The following is an 18,313-nucleotide window of genomic DNA, read 5'->3' as shown; positions in this document are numbered from 1 at the left end:
CAGCAAGTTCACACAGTTGTAAAGCATAGAAATAAGCTCTTCCACCCACCAAATCTTTCCATTTGCAATGCCTATCCCATTTGCCTGCATTAATTCCATATCCCTCTATGCTTTGCTGATGCAAGTACCTGTCCAGCTGCTACTTAAATGTTGTTACTGTTCCAGATTCCATGGCTGCCTCTGGCAGCTCATTCCAGATAAAAGCTAGTTTTAAACCTCCTCCCTCTTACTTTAAACCAATGCCCTCTGGCCTTGGGCATCCCTACCATGGGAAATGCACTCTGGCTGTATCTCTTTCTATGTCTCTCAGAATTTTTATTTGCCTTGAGCACATCGTCTGGATTTCAACATTTTAGAGAAATTTGGATGTGTACATGGATGGGAGGAGGTTGGAGGGCTGTGGTCCAGATGCAGGTCAATGGGACTAAGCAGATGAATAGTTCAGCACGGATTAGATGGGTGAAAGAGCCTGTTTCTGTGTATGGCTCTATGACTCTCGCCCTCCTTCGCTATAGAGCACATTCCCAACCTGGAGTCCACAGACCCCCTGCTTAATGGTGTTGATCTATGGCATAAATAAGATTGAGGACCAGTCCTATCCAATCCAGTTAACATCCTTCTGAATCTCGTCTCACTTGCTTCAATTCAATCGTATCCTTCCTGTAATGTGGTGACCAGAACTGCACACAGTTCTACAAGCCTAACCAACACTCTGCACAACTGTCACATGAAGTCCCAACTCTTACACTCATTGCTTTGGCTAACGAAGGCAAGCATGCCTTACAGTCTCCTCACCACCCTAACTAATAGTTTCAGGGAAAATATTAGACAGGCGAAGTTCAAGTTCTTGTACTTTGCTCTGTTCACAATACTCTCCAGGGTCCAGTCATCCACTGTGTACTGGCGTGTGACATGTATCCGCTCAGTGACCACTTGATCAGGTACCGGAGTGGAATCTGTTGAGGTCTTCTGCTGCTGTAGCCCATCCACTTCAAGGTTTGATGTTGAGTGTGTTCAGACATGCTCTTCTGCACACCACTGTTGTAACGTGTGGTTATTAGACTTACTGTCACCTTCCTGTCAGCTTGAACCAATCTCCTCTGACCTTATTAACAAGGCATTTTTGCCCACAGAACTGCTGCTTACTGAATGTTTTTATTTTTTGCACCATCCTCTGTAAATTCTAGAGACTGCTGAGCGTGAAAATCCCAGGAGATCAGCAGTTTCTGAGACACTCAAACTACCCTGTTTGACACCAACAATCACTTCACAGTCAAAGTCTCTTGGATCGCACTCTAATTTCTGATGTTTGGTCTGAACAATATCTGATCCTGTTGACCATGTCTGCATGCTTTTATGCATTGAGTAGCTGCCGGATGACTGGCTGCTTAGATATTTATATTAACAAGCAGGTGTACTTAATAAAGAGGCCACTGAGGGTGTGAGTGAAAATGTAGGTGGGTGGTGAGCGAGCCTGCGGATGACATCGAGACTGGTGGAGTTGCAGATAGTGGAAAGGACTATCAAAGAATATAGTGGGTTATAAAATAGCTTCGAACGTGGGCAGAGAATGGAAGATAGAGCTTAATCTGGGCAAGTGTGAGGAGTTGTACTTTTGGGAGGTCAGATGAAAGGGGAATGTATACAGTTAAAGGCAGGCCTATTAATATCATGAGGTCCAGTCCATAGTTCACTGAAAGAGACTACACAAGTGGATAAAGTGGGAAAGGTTACGTATGGCTTGCTTGCCTTCATTGAGGTTGAGTACAGGAGTAAGGAAGTCCTGCTGCAGCTATAGAAAGCTTTAGTAAGACTGCACTCGGAGTATTGCATGTGGTTCTGTTCACCCCGTAGTAGGGAGGATGTGTAGATTGAAAAGGGTACAGAAGAGGTTTGCCTGGATTAGAGAATATGAGTTATAAGGAAAGGTTGGACAAACTTGGGTTTCTTTCCCTAGAATGACAGCAGCAGAGGGGAGACATGATAGAGGTTTTTTTTTTAACATTATGAGAGGCAATAGTTAGGGTAGACAGTCAGAATCTTTTCCCCAGGGTAGAAATGTCAAACACCAGAGAATATGCTTTTAAGGTTAGTGTGGAGAGGTGGGGGGGGGGGGGGGAGTGTTTAAAGGTGATGTGATATTTATACACAGAGTGGTAGGTGCTCTGGAATAGGTTACCCTGAGTAATGGTGGAATCAGGAGCCTGATGGAGTTTAAGAGGCTTTTTGGTAAATTTATGACTGAAGGGAATGGAGGGATATGGACCAATCACAGGATGAGGACATAACCTCCTAAATTTTATACTCCATGGCCTAATGATAGAGGCCAGTAAACCAAAATGTGCCTTCACCTTTCTGTCACCTGAAACGTCACTTGCAGGGAACCACGCCTACCATCTCTCAAAACAAAACTCATAAAAGCCTCTTGGTCAGCTCCAAGGATAGGAAACCTCAGAAGGACATGGGCTGAACGTAGGCAAGTTGAAATGGCTTAGATGGGAATTTTTGGTGTGGTCTGTTTGGCTGAAAGTCCTGTATCCATGTTGTATAACTCTTGGAACTCTGCACAACAGGAAATGTTATCGATATTGTGCATAAAATGGCTCATTTTACTAACAAACTAAATGTAATTAAAGTACAAGTAGTTCATGTAATTTAATGTAGTTTATGTATGTTGGTTTAATTAAATGTTAATGTAATAACTACGTAACTAGTATGTAGTTTTTCTAGCAATTACAGCAGTGGCTACACTTCATCTTGTCTTTTGTATGTGAAGTAACAAACAATCTGCTAGAGGAGCTCAGTGGGGCTTCAGCATCATCTGTGTGTGTGGGGGAGAGGAATTGTTGATGTTTCAGGTTGAAACCATGCATCATTTCTTCCCCCCTCAGATGTTCCTCAACCCAAGCGAGTTCCACCAGCAGATTGTTGCTCCAGATTCTGTGCCGCAGTTTACCATGTGAAGTGCTTTGAAATGTCCAGAGGTTCTGAAACGTTCTGCTTTATTAATTCAGCACAACTAGATGGGCCAAAGGGCCTATTTCTGTGTTGTAGTGCACTGTGATTCTTTGACTGTGTGCATCTGAATGCTTTCTTAACAGTTTGCTTTGCTTTCCAGTTGAGGAACTGTCGAAGATCTCCACTGTGCAGGTGGAGCCTCTGCCCCGTGGTATTCTGGAGGTATTCTTGACCCAGTTTGAAAAGACCTGCCCAGAGCCTTCGTCCATCCCAGAGGCTGATCTCTCTCATGTCGATTCCAAATTGGTTCAGAGCCTTATGCCTTTCCAGAGGGATGGAGTGAAGTAGGTCTTAATCTTCAGTTGATGTGGATTCAGTCAAAGGGAAGCAATAGACAGGATCTGAGTGGGATGGGTGGGATGAGCGATTGAGTAAAAATTAATCTTCAGTAGACCCTTGAAAAAGGATGAAGGAGGGGAAAGGGGAGGTAAAGTGTTCCTGGGAGAATAATCTACTGGGTGACAGTGCAACTGTGGGAAGAAAAGCCATAGCTAGTGATTCTTTAACTGACCCTGACCCCCAGATGGTGGTTGGAATGTGGAATACACTGAATCTCCAATACACAGGATGCTGTGGAATTGCTGTAAATATGGATACTTATTTATTTCTTTACAGTGCTGTGCAAAAGTCTTGGGCACGGATATATAGCTAGCGTTTCCTAAGACTTTTGCACAGTACTGATCAACTAAATGTTAAGCAAAAACTTAAGACTCACAGATATTGATGTTTCAAGGGCAGGCGGTATCTATGACAAAAAGTACATTTTACATTTTGAGCTGACTGTTAAAGGGTTTTGGCCCAAATTTACAATGACAAATTTACTAACTTGGAATCTGGGAGAAAACTGGAGCACCTGGAGGAAACCCACATGGTTATGGGGAGAACGTATAAACTCCTTACAGAATTGAACTCTGAACTCTGGCACCCCGAGCTGTAATTGTGTCACACTAACTGCTACGCTACTGTTGTACGTTAGTGTAGATAGGGTCTGTTTCTACGCCTTGTGATGACTCTGACCCTAGAAGATGGTTAGAATGTGGAATTCACTGCTTGAGATACTTTAATCTCCAACACACTGAGTGCAGTGGGCCTTGTTGGAGTCTGTTTCTACACTCTGACTCTGACCCCAGAGGGTGTTTGGATTGTGGAATTCACTGCTTGAGTTACCTTAATCACCAGCACGCAGAATGCTGCAGGTTGTGATGGTGTGATGGGGCCTTTTTCTGTACCGTGTGACTCTGAGCCTTTGTCCATTTGAGTCCTGACTCAGGGAGAGTGTCAGAAGCCGGGGTGGCTGTTTCCAGTCAGAAAGCCAAACGGGTTCATCCATAGTCTTATGGTCTTATATGTGGTTATCTTCTCATAATTCCACGGGCTTTCCTGGCATTTTGTGTTTGGTCCTTTATGTCTTGACAGTTTTGCGATTTCTCGAGAGGGTCGTTTGCTGCTCGCTGATGACATGGGGCTTGGAAAAACCCTGCAGGCGATCTGCATTGCTGCAGTTTACCGTAAAGAGTGGCCAGTGCTTGTGGTGGCTCCATCTTCAGTACGATTCACCTGGGCACAGGTACGTGCCATTCTTCAGGCATTTCACCACTCTACATGTCACTTTTCCTTAAAATTAGTCCAAGGCTCATAATATGATGTCTCAGAGAGTGAGAAGGGAAAAGAATCAACAAAAATCTAGTCTGTGCTGAACTGTTACTCCGGGTAGTCCCATCAATCCACAGCTGCTTCATATCCCTCCATACCTCTCCCAACTATGTTCTTATCCAATTTTCTCTAAATGTTGAATTCAAACACGCATCCACCACTTCTGCTTATTCTACACTCTCACCATCCTCTGAGTGATGAAGTTCCCCATGTTTCCCTTAAACGTTTCAGCTTTCATCTTTAACCTGTGACCTCTAGACCTGAAGACATAGGAGCAGAATTAAGCCATTTGGCCCATCGAGTCTGCTCTGCCATTTCATCATGGCTGATTTATTATCCCTCTCAACCCCATTCTTCTGCCTTCTCCCTATAACTTTTAAAGCACTGACTAATCAAGAACCTATCACCTCCGCTTTAAATATACCCAGTGACCTGGCCTCCACAGCCATCTGTGGCAATGAATTCCACAGATTCACCACCTATTGGCTAAATAAATTCCTGCTCAACAATGTTCTTAATGGACACCCCTCTACTCTGAGGCCATGCCCTCTAGTCCTAGACTCACCCACTGTAGGAGGCATCCTCTCCACATCCTTTCTATCTATGCCTTTCAAAGTTTGATGGGTTTCAGTGAGATTCCCCCTCATTCTTCTAAACTCCAGCGAGTACAAGCCCAGAGCCATCAAACACTCTTCATATGTTAATCCTTTTTTCCCCAGAATCATTCTTGTGAACCTCCTCCTGGACCCTCTCCAATGCCAGCATGTATTTTCTTAGACAAAGGGCCCTAAACTCCTCACAGTATCTGTGTGGTCTGACCAATGTCTTATACATAAAGCCTCAGCATTGCATCCTTGCTTTTATATTCTAGTCCTCTCAAAATAAATGCTAACATTGCATTTGCCTTCCTTACCACCAATTCAACCTGCAAGTTAACCTTTAGGGAATCCTACATGAAAGCTCCCAAGTCCCTTTACACCTCTGATATTTGTATTTTCTCCCCATTCAGAAAATAATCTGTCTTTATTCCTTCTACCAAAGTGCATGACCATACACTTCCCTACTCTGTATTCTATCTGCCACTTCTTTGCCCATGCCCCCAATCTGTTTAAGTCCTTCTGCAGATTCCCTGCTTCACCAACATTACCTTCCCCTCCACCTATCTTTGTATCAGATCCTTTCTCCCTGTGGCTATAAGACTCTACAATTCCTCCTCCTCAAGTATATAAGTATATGGTTTCATTGCACATCTGTATTTTGCACTATTACTTTTTAATGCACATTTTGTATTTTTTGTACCTCAATGTTTTGTATCATTTTGTATCTTAAGGTATATATTTCTGACTGAGCAACCTTGCAATAATGATTTCCTTCGGGATAAATGAAGTTTTATCATCCATAAACTTGGCCACAAATCCATCAATTCTGTCATCCAAATCATTGATATATAACGTAAAAACAAGCAATCCCAACACTGACCCCTGTGAAACACCACTCATCACTGGCAGCCAACCAGAAAAAACCTCCTTTATTCCCAGTCTTTTGCCCCCTGCCAGTGAGCCATGCTAGTATTTTTCCTGTGATCCCACGGGCTCTTTTCATAAGTAGTCACATATGCTACAGGGCACCCAGCTGGTGTTGGGTCAGGCACAGCACCTGGCATTTGGTCAAAGGCCTTCTGAAAATCCAAGTAAACAATGTTCACTGACTCTGCTTTGACTATCTTGTCTCTTCTTTCCTCAGGGAATTTCAGCCGGTTTGCATTGCAAGATTGAAGGAAACCATGTTGGCTTTGGTCTGTTTAATCATGTGCCTTAAAGTACCCCGAAACCTCATCCTTAATAATTGGCTCTAACATCTTCCAAACCACTGTAGTCAGGCTAACTGCCCTATAATTTCCTTTCTTCTTTCTATCTATCTACCTCCCTCCCTCGAACTCAATGAAAAAACAGCCCGCTTGCATTTACCTATTTGTACCCCTCACATCTATACCGCCTTTATCGAATCTGCCCTCCTACTCTTACGCTGCAGGGAATAAAGTCATAACCCATTCAATCTTTTCCCTTAACTCATGTACTCAATCTCCTGCAATATCCTCGTAAATTTTCTCTGTAGTCTTCCAATCTTATTGATATCCTTGCTGTAGGTGGGTGACCAGAACTGCACACAATGCTCTAAATTTGGCCCCACCATTGCCTTGTACAACATCCCAACTCCTGTATTCAATACTGATTTATGAAGGCCAATGTGACAAAAACTTTCTTTAAGACCCCATCTGCTTGTGATGCCACGTTCAAGGAATTATGGATCAGTATTCCCAGATACCTCTGTTCTACTGCGCTCCTCAGTGATCTATGCTGGTTTGTCCTTGCAAAGTGCAGCACATCACACTTGTCTGCATTAAATTCCATCTGCCATTTTCAACCCATTTTTCTACGTGGTCCAGATCCTGCTTCGAGCTGTGATAGTCCTCCTCGCTGTCCACTACATCCCCAATCTTGTCTTGTGATTTGCAGGGGATTCCTGGGCATGTCATCTTGTAGCAGTGGATCCCTGAGGTCAGGGCTCTGGGCTTGTTGGTGTGTGAATGCCTTGCTGCGGACTGAATTTTGGGTTAATATCGTGTTCGTGTTGAAGGCTGCAAGTATCTGATCCAAGTGCAGTTTGTGGACTGGGTGATGAGCATTCTTGTCATTTGATAGGCTTTCAGCCATTGGCTGCCCTCTGTGGATGCTGACACCATCAACGTGGTGATGACGGGCAAAGATCGCCTCTCCTCTTCCAACATCAACATCATCAGCCATGACCTGCTCGCCAAATTCAGCAAGCAGCTGAAGGAGAGACAGTTTCAGGTCATCATTGTGGTAGGTGCATTTAGTTGTTTTCCACTATTTGCTCTGGTATCGGGTCAGGCACGGCACCTGGCATGTGTTCTGTGCAAACTGAAGACTCGTCCTGACCCTGAATCTCGCAACATCTACTGTGAGAATTGTGGAGTACACAATCTCGCCAATGTTGGCATAGTGTGATCCCACACGGTAAATTCCCTACAGTGTGATTCATGTAGGAGGAGGTCACTCAGCACATCTTGTTTTCACTGGTGGTGGTATCTCTTGAGTATGTCTCAATGCATTAGCTAAAGTAAGAGCTCTCCAATTAGTCTCTGTCATAAGAGCTTAAATATACCAGAAGCAAGAGTGGATCATTTGGATATTCCAATCTGCTCCACTATTCAGCTGCCTTCTACTTTAGCACCACTTTCCTGGACAAATCTATACCCTGATTCCTTTAGTGTGTATGTTGCAACAACTGGATAGTGGTTGAAAAGTCAATGAGGTTCTAACAATAATGAAGAAATAGCTAGATGGATGTTTGAATTGTCAGGCCATAGAAGACTACAGGACACTTGCTGGACAATGGGATTAGTGTGGACAGGTATTTGATGGCCCACTGTGTCTGTGGTAACCAAAGGTCCTGTTTCTGTGCTGTGTGATTCTGATTCTAAGTCTTTCTCTTTTCTCAGATTTCCAATATGCAGGTTTTGATTTTCATTTCACATGCAGACCACGTTAAATTTACTGAGGCTGTGTTCCCAACTTGCTGCTTCTGAAGAAGGAGCAATATTCCTTATTGAAATAACCCAACTTTACAAAATTTGAGGGTTAGCCCTTTTCTTTCCTACTATCTGTCTTGCACGAAGAATCTGCAGTTTGAATTTGACTGATTTTCTGTCTGAGCACCACACACAATACTGGAGGAACTCAGCAGATCGGACAGCATCTATGGAAACAAATAAAGAGTTAACATTTCAGGCCAGGACCCTTCTTCAGGTCATGATTTTCTATTTTGTCTTTTAGGATGAGTCTCATTTTCTGAAGAACATGAAGACTGCACGATGCAAAGCTGCTCTTCCTCTTCTCCAGGTATTTTCCCAACCTTCCCATCCACTGGGAACTGATTCCCTTCTCCAAAGATCCCTGGCTTTCCCATTTGATCTTGTCGAGCCTTCCACCACCACTACTACTACTACGTCCCCTCCCTATGTCTTGTCCATACTGCACCAACTGCTGCCTCTGGGCTATAAACGTGCAGGAGCAATGTGTGGTTAAGTATCTTGCTCAAGGACACAACATGCTGCCTCAGCTGAGGCTCGAACTCACAACCTTCAGATCACTAGTCCAACGCCTTAACCACTTGGCCATGTAGTTGTGATCATTAATGGGGTTTGTTTAAACTTGTTTTATATTTAAAATTACAAATAAGTGATGCACTGTTGACGTTGCAGTGGGCTTTTGCATTGAGGATAGCTGCTTCTGTATGAGCCTTGGACTTCATGAGACACAGGCGGTGAGAAGTTGAAACAATCCTCCGAGGTTTCAGCTTCCCAATATAACCTCCATCTCCCGAGGTTGTAAGGGGAAAGGGAATCTATTGTTAATAAAATCAGATGAGATTTATCAGTATTGGGTTTTAACCTCACTTTGCAACTTAAAAGTGTAATGTGTATCAACATGCTGCTCCAGACCAGATAGTACTCACTAAGCTTTGTTTGTATATCAGCCAGGTGTTCAGTGGAGACCTTTTTCCTTTCTATGTAGTGGTGCCATTTACTACTTCAAGGTGCAGAGTGTGTGTTTTAAATAAAAACACTCTCCAGGCCTCTTTGTGCTCATACACATTCACTGAGGGCAGGGGAAATGAGGCTTTGTTCAGTCCATCTGACTGAACACGAGACCCAAGTCCTTGATCTGTTTTAGAGCTATGCAGGATGGAAATGGGCTCTCCGCCGCAGTGGATACGCTCTGACCACCAAGCTCCATTTTATTCCCTCAGTGAGAATGTTGGAAGAATAAAGATTGGGATTAAAGTAGTAGTATAAATAGAGCTGGTTAACAGAGGGCTTGGTTTCATAAGCCAGGGAGCCTGTCTCCTGCTGTACCATCTGAGTCATGTTCCCATCAGATTAACCTAAATGTGCTATGCATGAGGCTGTTTACAGCATCCAGTTAACTTGTGTTTGGGACGTGGAAAGAAACCAGAGCACTCCGCACTGTATGAGCAGAGTGCGCCGTCAAAGGGGGAATGTGCAAAGTCTTCACAGCCAGTATTGGGATCAGGGTCAAACCCAGATCTCAGGAGGTGTGAGGCAGGAGATCTGTGAGCTACACCACTGTGCAGCCCCTCGTTCCCTTTAACTTCCCTCGCGTCCTTCGCACAGGAGCGTTGCTTCCTGTACACTCCCATTGATATCTTTACTTCTCTTTCACAGGCTGCAAGGAGGCTGGTACTGTTGTCTGGGACACCAGCACTGTCGAGACCCGCGGAGCTGTACAGCCAAGTCACTGCCATCCGTCCCTCCCTCTTCCGCAGCTTCCACCAATACGGAATGCGTTACTGTGCCGCCAAGCAGGTGAGGGAGAGGTTGGATCAGTTTGTGATAATAAAAGAAACAAGATGTCTGTGTGGCTGCCCTAGACTTCCATTCAGTAAGATGATGGCTGATCTTCCCTGTACTGAAACCATAATCCTGTAATTCCCTTAAAATCAGCCATCTTCTGACTCAGTCATTTCTTCTCAATGAAAGGTCACTGCTTATTGGGAGACTGTAGATTCCAGATGCTACAGCCAGGGGCAACATTACCCCTGTATCAATTATCTTTCAGTTTCTTATTTAGAGATACAGCAGAGTAACAGACCCTTTTGGCTGCGTCACCTAATTGCATCTATGTGTTTGGAAAATGGAATCTCCTTAACATTACATGACTAAAATGTAGCTTCTCCACCTAGTGATCTAGAAAATCACCTCTCATACACTTTGTGAATTTATCCGCCATACCATACCTGCACATTCCCTTTGCCCAGTCTACGTTCAGATTAAAGCCTCCCATGGTTAACATATTGCATTTGCTGTGTGCTTTCTAATTTACACGATACTCTGCATTTGCAGTGATCAGATACCTTCATATAACTCCCACTATGTTTTTCATATGCTATTTCTTAACTCCACCCAAACTGGTTCTGTTACCTGATTTTTGAACTGAGACTTTTTGATGTTTATCCTCCTGTTTCACATCAAAGTGTCCTGCTTCTTCCATTTTGCATTTTATGAATCCTGAAATACTTAATTTCACCTGCAAATCTGTTGGGGTAGTCTACTGTATCTGGCGCTCCAGATGCGGCCTGTTCTACACTGGTGAGACCCAACGTAAATTGGGGGACCGCTTTTTCAAGCATCTCCGCTCCATTTGCAAAAAGCAGAATTTCTGAGTGGCCAACTATTTTAATTCCAGTCCCCATTCCCTATCAGATTCCTTCTTCTCAAGCTCTTTACTTTTTCCCTTCACCTATCACCTTCTAATTTGTTCTCCTCCTCCTCCCCCCCCCCACCTTTTATTCTGGCATATTCCCCCTTCCTTTCCAGTCCTGATAAAGGGTCTCAGCCCGAAATGTCACCTGTGTGTCTTTTTTACCTGTATAGATATTGCCTGACTTGCTGAGTTCCTCCAGCATTCTGTGTGTGTGCGCTCTGGATTTCCAGGACCTGCAGAATCTCTTGTGTTTAATTCCCTATGTTGGTCAGTCTGCACCCAAATCTCTGCAGTGGCTATTAAATCAGATGCATTTACTTTGATTTGTGTTATCAATTCACCATTTTGCAGATGCAGGTAACCTTAAATTTGCACTTTGACTTTTTTCCTCTGCACATCCACTCTTTGGAGTTGTACTCGCCTCCCCCTCATTCAACCACAAACCATATCCTCGTCTGCCCCTGCATTTCCCATATTTTCACTTAACATCCCTCCCTTCTCATCAGCACCCTATCATCACCCAGCTACAGCCCTGCCCTCCCCTCCCCTACCCAATGAGACTCTGCCTCATTCTCTTTCTCCTTTGATTGACAGTTACCATGGGGATGGGACTACTCTGGATCATCTAATCTGCTCGAACTACGACTCCTCCTGCTGGAATCAATGATGGTGAGACGGCTGAAGTCTGATGTTCTGTCACAGTTGCCTGCCAAGCGACGAAAGGTGGTACTTGTGGAGCCCGAGGGTTTGAGTGCCAGAGCCAGGGCGGCACTGAAGGCAGCTGCAAACGAGGTGGCCAGAGGCCACAAGACGGTAGGTCTTGTTTCGTTCGATAGCAGTACGCAGTTCCTGATGGCCATAAAAGGTCAGCTTCTTGCAACTGTCATAGAGCACTGAAACAGGCCCTTCTGCCAACTCGTCTGTGCTGACCAAGATTCCCACCTAAGCTCGTCCCATTTACCCAAGTGTGGCCCATATTTCTCGAAACCCTTCCTATCAATGTACTGCTCCAAGTGTCCGTCATATATTGTTATTACACTTGCCTCAGCCACTTCCTCTGGAACAAACTGCCGTACACATGTGGAATAAGTTGCCCCTTGGGTCCCTTTTTCTCTTTTCTCTTATCACCTTAAACCTATGCCTTCTAATTCTTGATATACCCCAAGTCAGATACAGCTGGTAACAATGTAGTGTATTCAGAAACCTAGCAATCATTTTGTGAACGGTGTGATCTTATTGACAACTGAACAATGGTTAATTAGTTTTGGTTGACCCTGAACTCCTGACCTTCAGCCTAGTGTAGTCAGCAGAAGATGTTGTGCTGGACCTTTTGAACTTGGGGTCTGCAGCTCCTTCAAGGGGATTTGGAAAGCATCATGAAAGTCTCCCTGTCTATGTATTCCACTGCCTCAGCTAATGAGTTTGTAATGGATAGTAGGCACACGTTCTGTCCCTTGCCTGGGGTTACAGGGCCAGACTTTCTGCCTGGGGGAGAAAAAGCTTCACTGTAGATTGTGGCAAGTGAGACTCCCACATCTCCCGCCCCCCCCCCCCCCCCATTCTAACCAGTTTTTACAGGAGTACCATTGAGAGGACCTGACCAGCTGCATCACCGTCTGGTAGAGGAATTGTAAGGCATTTGACCATAAGGTCCCACAAAGGATTGCAAGGACAGCTGAGAGGATCACCGGGATCTCTATTGCACCCTTCCAAGATATTTATCAGGAGCGCTGCGTATGCAGGATCCTTAGCATTGTCAGTGATCCATCCCACCCATTTAACAAACGCTTTGAACCCCCCCCCACCCCACCCCGCACCGTCAGGCAGGAAATACCAGAGCATTAGGTCAAGGACTGTTAAAACAGGAAACAGCTTCTTCCCCCAGGCCATGAGACTACTGAACTCCCTGCCTTCACCCAGGTCTTTTTACTTTATAATTTAAATGCATTTTGTTAATTTATTTGTGGTAATATTACTTTAAATGTTATGCGTATGTGTTGTATGTACTGTGTTTTGCAACCTCATGCGGAGTAACAATGTTTTGTTTGGTGGTATGCGGTTAAATGGCAATTTAAACTCAAATGTGGAATTAGCTCAGATTACAGTGCAATGTTAGTGGACACACATGGAAAAGAATTTGGTGTTTATTCCTCTTTTTTATTTTAAAACAGAAACGTGAGCAAAAGGAAGCGATGCTGCTTTTCTATAATCGCACAGGAGAAGCTAAAGTTCGATCCATTGTGTGAGCAAGCGAGTATCCATTTATTAACCTCCTCCCTTGCCTGTGACCTAACTCTATATACCATTGTTTTTCCTGATCACTGGTAAAGGTGGTTTGTGATCTGGAGACATTGCTTGTGGTAATACCCTTTTGCATCTGCTGGCCTTGGCATACTCACCACAAGAGCATGAATAGAACTAGGAATAACCCAAGTGACCCTTCTGCTGCCTCAGCATCCGCAGCTTTTGAGTGGAGGGTGTTTAAAATTCACTGCCCTGAGACACATTCCTGCTGTTGTATGCTGGGGCAGCAGGCTGAGGGTAGCAGACACCAACAGAATCAACAAACTCATTTGTAAGGCCAGTGATGTTGTGGGGATGGAACTGGACTCTCTGACAGTGGTGTCTGAAAGGAGGATGCTGTCCAAGTTGCATGCCATCTTGGACAGTGTCTCCCATCCACTAGATAATGTACTGGGTGGGCACAGGAGTACATTCAGCCAGAGAGACTCATTCCACCATAGAGATGCAACACTGAACGTCATAGTAAGTCATTCCTGCCTGTGGCCATCAAACTTTACAACTCCTCCCTTGGAGGGTCAGACACCCTGAGCCAATAGGCTGGTCCTGGACTTATTTCTTGGCATAATTTACATATTACTATTTAATTATTTATGGTGCAACTGTAACGAAAACCAATTTCCCTCGGGATCAATAAAGTATGACTACGATTATGACTATCCCAGTTTGAAGTGGCCAACAGTTTATTCTGTGTCTCTGCCCTTGAGTTCTAAAGTTCCACAACCAACCTCCACGTTTGAAAGTTCCTTCTCTGAATTATGGAGATGTCCTTGTTATCTTCCTCAGAATACTGTTTGTCTCAAGGAGAGGCACCGTGGCATGGCTAAACCTCAGAAACTGGATTTAATACTGATGATCTGTGACTGTATGGGTTGCTTCCCACCACTCCACCCAACCCCCTATGCTTCCTTTCTCTTCCCAGAGACATGCAGGTTGAAAGATTAATTGGCCATTGTAAATTGTTGCCATTGTACTGGTGAGTGGTAAAATCAGAGGGAGGTGACTGGGGGAAGTTGATGGAATGTTCGAGTGGTGACCACTGGTGTTCCATAGGAATTTGTTCTGAGACACCTACTCTGTCATTTTTATAAATAATTTGGAGGAGGAAGTGGAAGGATGGGTCAGTAAGTTTGCAGATTACATGAAGGCTAATATTTTTGTGAGTAATGTAGAAGGTTGTTGAAGGTTGCAACAGGACATTGACAGGATACAGAACTGGACTGAGAAGGGCAGATGGAGTTCAATTTGGAAAATTGTGAAGTGATTTACTTTAGAAGGTCAAACTTGTAAGTAGAATACAGGGTTAATGACAGGATTCTTGGCAGTGTGGAGGAACAGCAAGATCTTAGGATCCTCAAAAGTGCCGCGCAATTTGATAAGGTGGTTAAGAAGCTATGTGTGTTGGAGATTGAATTCAAGAGCTGTGAGGTAATGTTGCATCTCTATAAAACTTTGGTTAGACAACACTTAGAGTATTATGTTCAGTTCTGGTCACCTCATTATAGGGAGGATACGAAGGCTTTAGAGAGGGTGCAGATGGGATTTACCAGGATGCTGTCTGGATTAGAGAGCATGTCTTATAAGGATAAATTGAGCAAGCTGGGACTTTTCTCTCTGGAGCGAAGGAGGATGAGAGCTGACTTGGAAGTGGATTGCTAGAGACATTTTCCCAGGGCAGCAATGGCTAAAACTAGAGAACATCCATTTAATGTGATTGGAGGAAAGTACAGAGGTGATGTCAGAGATAGGTTTTTTTTTACACAGAGTTTTGTGGGTGCCTGAAGTGTACTGCTGGGTTTGGTGGTCGATGTTCATACATTAGAGATGTTTTAGAGACACAGAGATAGGCACATGGATGAAGGAAAGGTAAAAGGTTCTGGGCTGTGTAGGAGGGAAGGGTTTGATTGATTGTGGAGTAGGTTAAAAGATTAACACAATGTTGTGGGCCAAAGGGCCTGTACTGTTCTGTGTCCTAATAGGTTACAGGGAAAACTAATGGGAAATGGGATTGCTCTGTGAGCCACCACATGATGGATAGGCTGAATGGTGCCTTATCTCACAAGGAAATGTGAAATATATGAAATCATTCATCAGAAGGTGGTGGCTGAAGACATTGTAGCAACATTAGTGGTGATCCTGTGGGACTCACAAATATAACGTGCCTTTTTAAAAAGGGAAGGAGACAAAAGATGGGAAATGGTGGACTGGCTCACCTGACCTCAGTGGTTAGAATCAATTATCAAAGATGAAATTCTGGAGAACCTGAAAGTACATGATAAAATTGGATGAAGTCAGCCTGGTTTCATAAGGGGAAATCTTGCCTAACAAACCTATTAGAATTATTTGAGGAGGAAACAAGCAGACAAGACGAGGAGAACGTTGGATATGTACTTGGATTTTCAGAAGGCTTTTGATAAGTTGCTGTACATGAGGCTGCTAAATAAGACGGGCTCATGGTGATACAGGAACAATACTAGCATGGGTAGAAGACTGGCTGACCGGCAGAGGGTAGAGAGAAGTCAGCTAAAGGTATACTTTTGAGAATGGCTGCCTGTGACTAGTGGGGCTCTTCAGGAGTTGGTGCTCAGTCTGTAACTTGTCAATTTATATATGAATGAATTTAGATGAAAGAACTGATGGTATTGTGGCCAGGTTTGCAGATGGGACCAAGATAGGTGGAGGGGCAGGTAGTGCTGCAGAGGCATGGAGTCTATAGAAAGGTCTAGAAAGTCTACAGAAAGTTTTCCAAACTTTCAGTTTGGAAGAATGGACAAAGAAGTGGTAGATGAAATACAGTGCAGCAAAGTGTATGGTCGTGCACTTTGGCAGGAAGAATAAGGGTTTAGGATATTTTCTAAATGGGAAGATAATTCAAAAATCAGAGGTTGCCTTTATTAGTTGAGTCACTTAAATCCAAGGGTGAGGTAGGTATGTTACAGCTTTATAAAAAGCTCGTTAGACTGCATCTGGAGTATTGCATATGGTTCTGATTGTCCTGTTGTGGGAAGGATGTAGAGTCTTTGGAGAGAGTGCTGGGTTTCCAGCACCCCTTGTTTATAAGACAAGAGTGTTCTTGTTCATTGCAAGGGGATTTGAATACCAAAGTAGGGAGATTACACTTTATTGATAGAGGTGTTGGTGAAACAATGTCTGGAGAACAAGTTTGCCTTTATTTAAGGAGTGGTGTTAAGTGTTGGAAGTATGAAAAGAAAATATCTAGAAGTGGCAAGTTGTCTTGTGAACAAAGATTTGACAGTGTCAGCATGAATTGGACTGTAGACCATAAGACGTAGAAGCAGAATTAGGCCATTCGGCCCACCGAGTCTTCTCCATCAATCTATCATGGCTGATTCATTATCATTCTCAATCCCATTCTCCCGCGAACATCGAATCTGCTGTAGTTTTAGAAGAGTGAGAGTGGAATTGATTGAAACTTGATCCTGAAGGGTCTTCACAAGCTGGATGCAGTGAGGATGGTTCCTCTTGTGGGATGATCTAGTACAGGGGTCACCCATTTTCCCCCAGGGAAATGCCACTTAGACCACGTCTCTGGCACTAAGTGTGGGTGCTTGGTGCAGAAAGGAAAGGGGGAGAATAGGGAAGCGATAGTGATAGGGGAGCCAGTAGTCAGACATGAATGGGACACCCAGATGGTATGTTGCCTCCCAGGTGCCAGGGTCAGGGATGTCTGGGATCATTTCCACTTTATGATGTTTTGACTGTCATTGAATCGTGGCTGAAGGATGGTTGTATTTGGGAGCTGAATGTCCAAGGTTATGCATTGTATCGGAGGGATAGGAAGGTATGCAGAGGGGGTGGTGTGCCTCTGCTGGTAAAGAATGACATCAAATCGTTACAAAGATGTGACATAGGATCGGAAGATGATGAATCCTTGTGGGTTGAGTTAAGAAACTGCAAGGGTAAAAGGACCCTGATGGCAGTTATATACAGACTTCCAAACAGTAGCTGGGATGTGGACTACAAATTACAATGGGGAAATAGAAAAGTTGTGTCAAGCGGGCAATATTATGATAGTCATGGAAGATTTTAACATGCAGGTAGATTGGGAAAATCAGGTTGGTAATGGATCACAAGGGAGTGAATTTGTTGAATGCCTATGAGATAGATACTTGTGCCTATTAGGGGATCAGCTATACTGATCTGGGTGTTATGTAATGAACCAGAGGCAATTGGGGAGCTTAAGGTAAGACAGTGATCACAATATGATTGAGTTCAACTTGAAATTTGATAGAGAGAAAGTAAAATCTGATATAGCAGTATTTTAGTGGAGTAAAGGAAATTAAAGTGGTATGAGAGAGGAGTTAGGCAAAGTAAATTGGAAGGAGTTGCTGGCAGGGATAATAGTACAGCAGCAATGGCTTGAGTTTCTGGGAAAAGTGAGGATGGTGCAGGATAGATGTATTCCAAAAAAAAAGATATACTCAAAGGTCTGACAAGGGAAGTCGAAGCTAATGTAAAAGCAAAAGAAAGGGCATACAACAAAGCAAAAATTAGTGCCAAGGTGGAGGATTGGGAAGTTTTTAAAAACCTACGGAAAGCAACTACAAGAACCCTTAGTAAGGAAAAGATAAAATATGAAAACAAGCTAGCAAATAGTTTCAAGGTGGATAGAAAAGGCTGGGTTTTTAAAAAAAGTAAGATGAGAGTGGATATAAGACCGCTAAAAAATGAGACCAGAGAAATAATAACAGGAAACATGGAGATGCCAGTTGGACTAAGTGAGTATTTCAAAGGTAATTAATGTCAGAGAAATGTATACAATATACAACCTGAAATTCTCTTCCATCAGTCTTCATTGTGGAAGACACTAGCAATGTGCCAGGTGTTGAAAGGTGTGAGGGAAGAGAAGTGAGTGCAGTTACTATAACAAGTGAGAAGTTGCTCAAAAAGCTGAAAGACCTAAAGGTGCATAAGTCACCAAGACCAGATGAATTGCGCCCTAGGGTTCTGAAAGAGGTAGCGGTGGAGATTGTAGAGGCATTAGTAATGATCTTCCAAGAATCATTGGACCA

General features: G+C 43.7%; 2 protein-coding genes across 3 annotated transcripts in view; one reads left to right on the top strand and one right to left on the bottom strand.

The window, feature by feature from the left end:
- Positions 1-18,313, bottom strand: part of tmem169b (transmembrane protein 169b) — a 462,028-nt gene that overhangs the window by 196,144 nt on the left and 247,571 nt on the right. The gene's annotated exons all lie outside the window — the stretch shown is intronic.
- Positions 1-18,313, top strand: part of smarcal1 (SWI/SNF related, matrix associated, actin dependent regulator of chromatin, subfamily a-like 1) — a 49,742-nt gene that overhangs the window by 15,882 nt on the left and 15,547 nt on the right. For both annotated transcript variants that reach the window (XM_072261132.1, XM_072261131.1), the window contains exons 5-11: positions 3,119-3,302; positions 4,435-4,585; positions 7,374-7,535; positions 8,529-8,594; positions 9,941-10,081; positions 11,574-11,792; positions 13,151-13,221. In XM_072261132.1, coding sequence (XP_072117233.1) covers positions 3,119-3,302; positions 4,435-4,585; positions 7,374-7,535; positions 8,529-8,594; positions 9,941-10,081; positions 11,574-11,792; positions 13,151-13,221 — 994 coding nt within the window. The remainder of the gene's footprint in view (positions 1-3,118; positions 3,303-4,434; positions 4,586-7,373; positions 7,536-8,528; positions 8,595-9,940; positions 10,082-11,573; positions 11,793-13,150; positions 13,222-18,313) is intronic.

The sequence above is a fragment of the Mobula birostris genome, chromosome 6 (assembly GCF_030028105.1).
Source record: "Mobula birostris isolate sMobBir1 chromosome 6, sMobBir1.hap1, whole genome shotgun sequence".
Taxonomy (NCBI): domain Eukaryota; kingdom Metazoa; phylum Chordata; class Chondrichthyes; order Myliobatiformes; family Myliobatidae; genus Mobula; species Mobula birostris.
The sequence above is the reverse complement of the archived record's forward strand: the minus strand, read 5'-3'. Positions and strand labels throughout refer to the sequence as shown.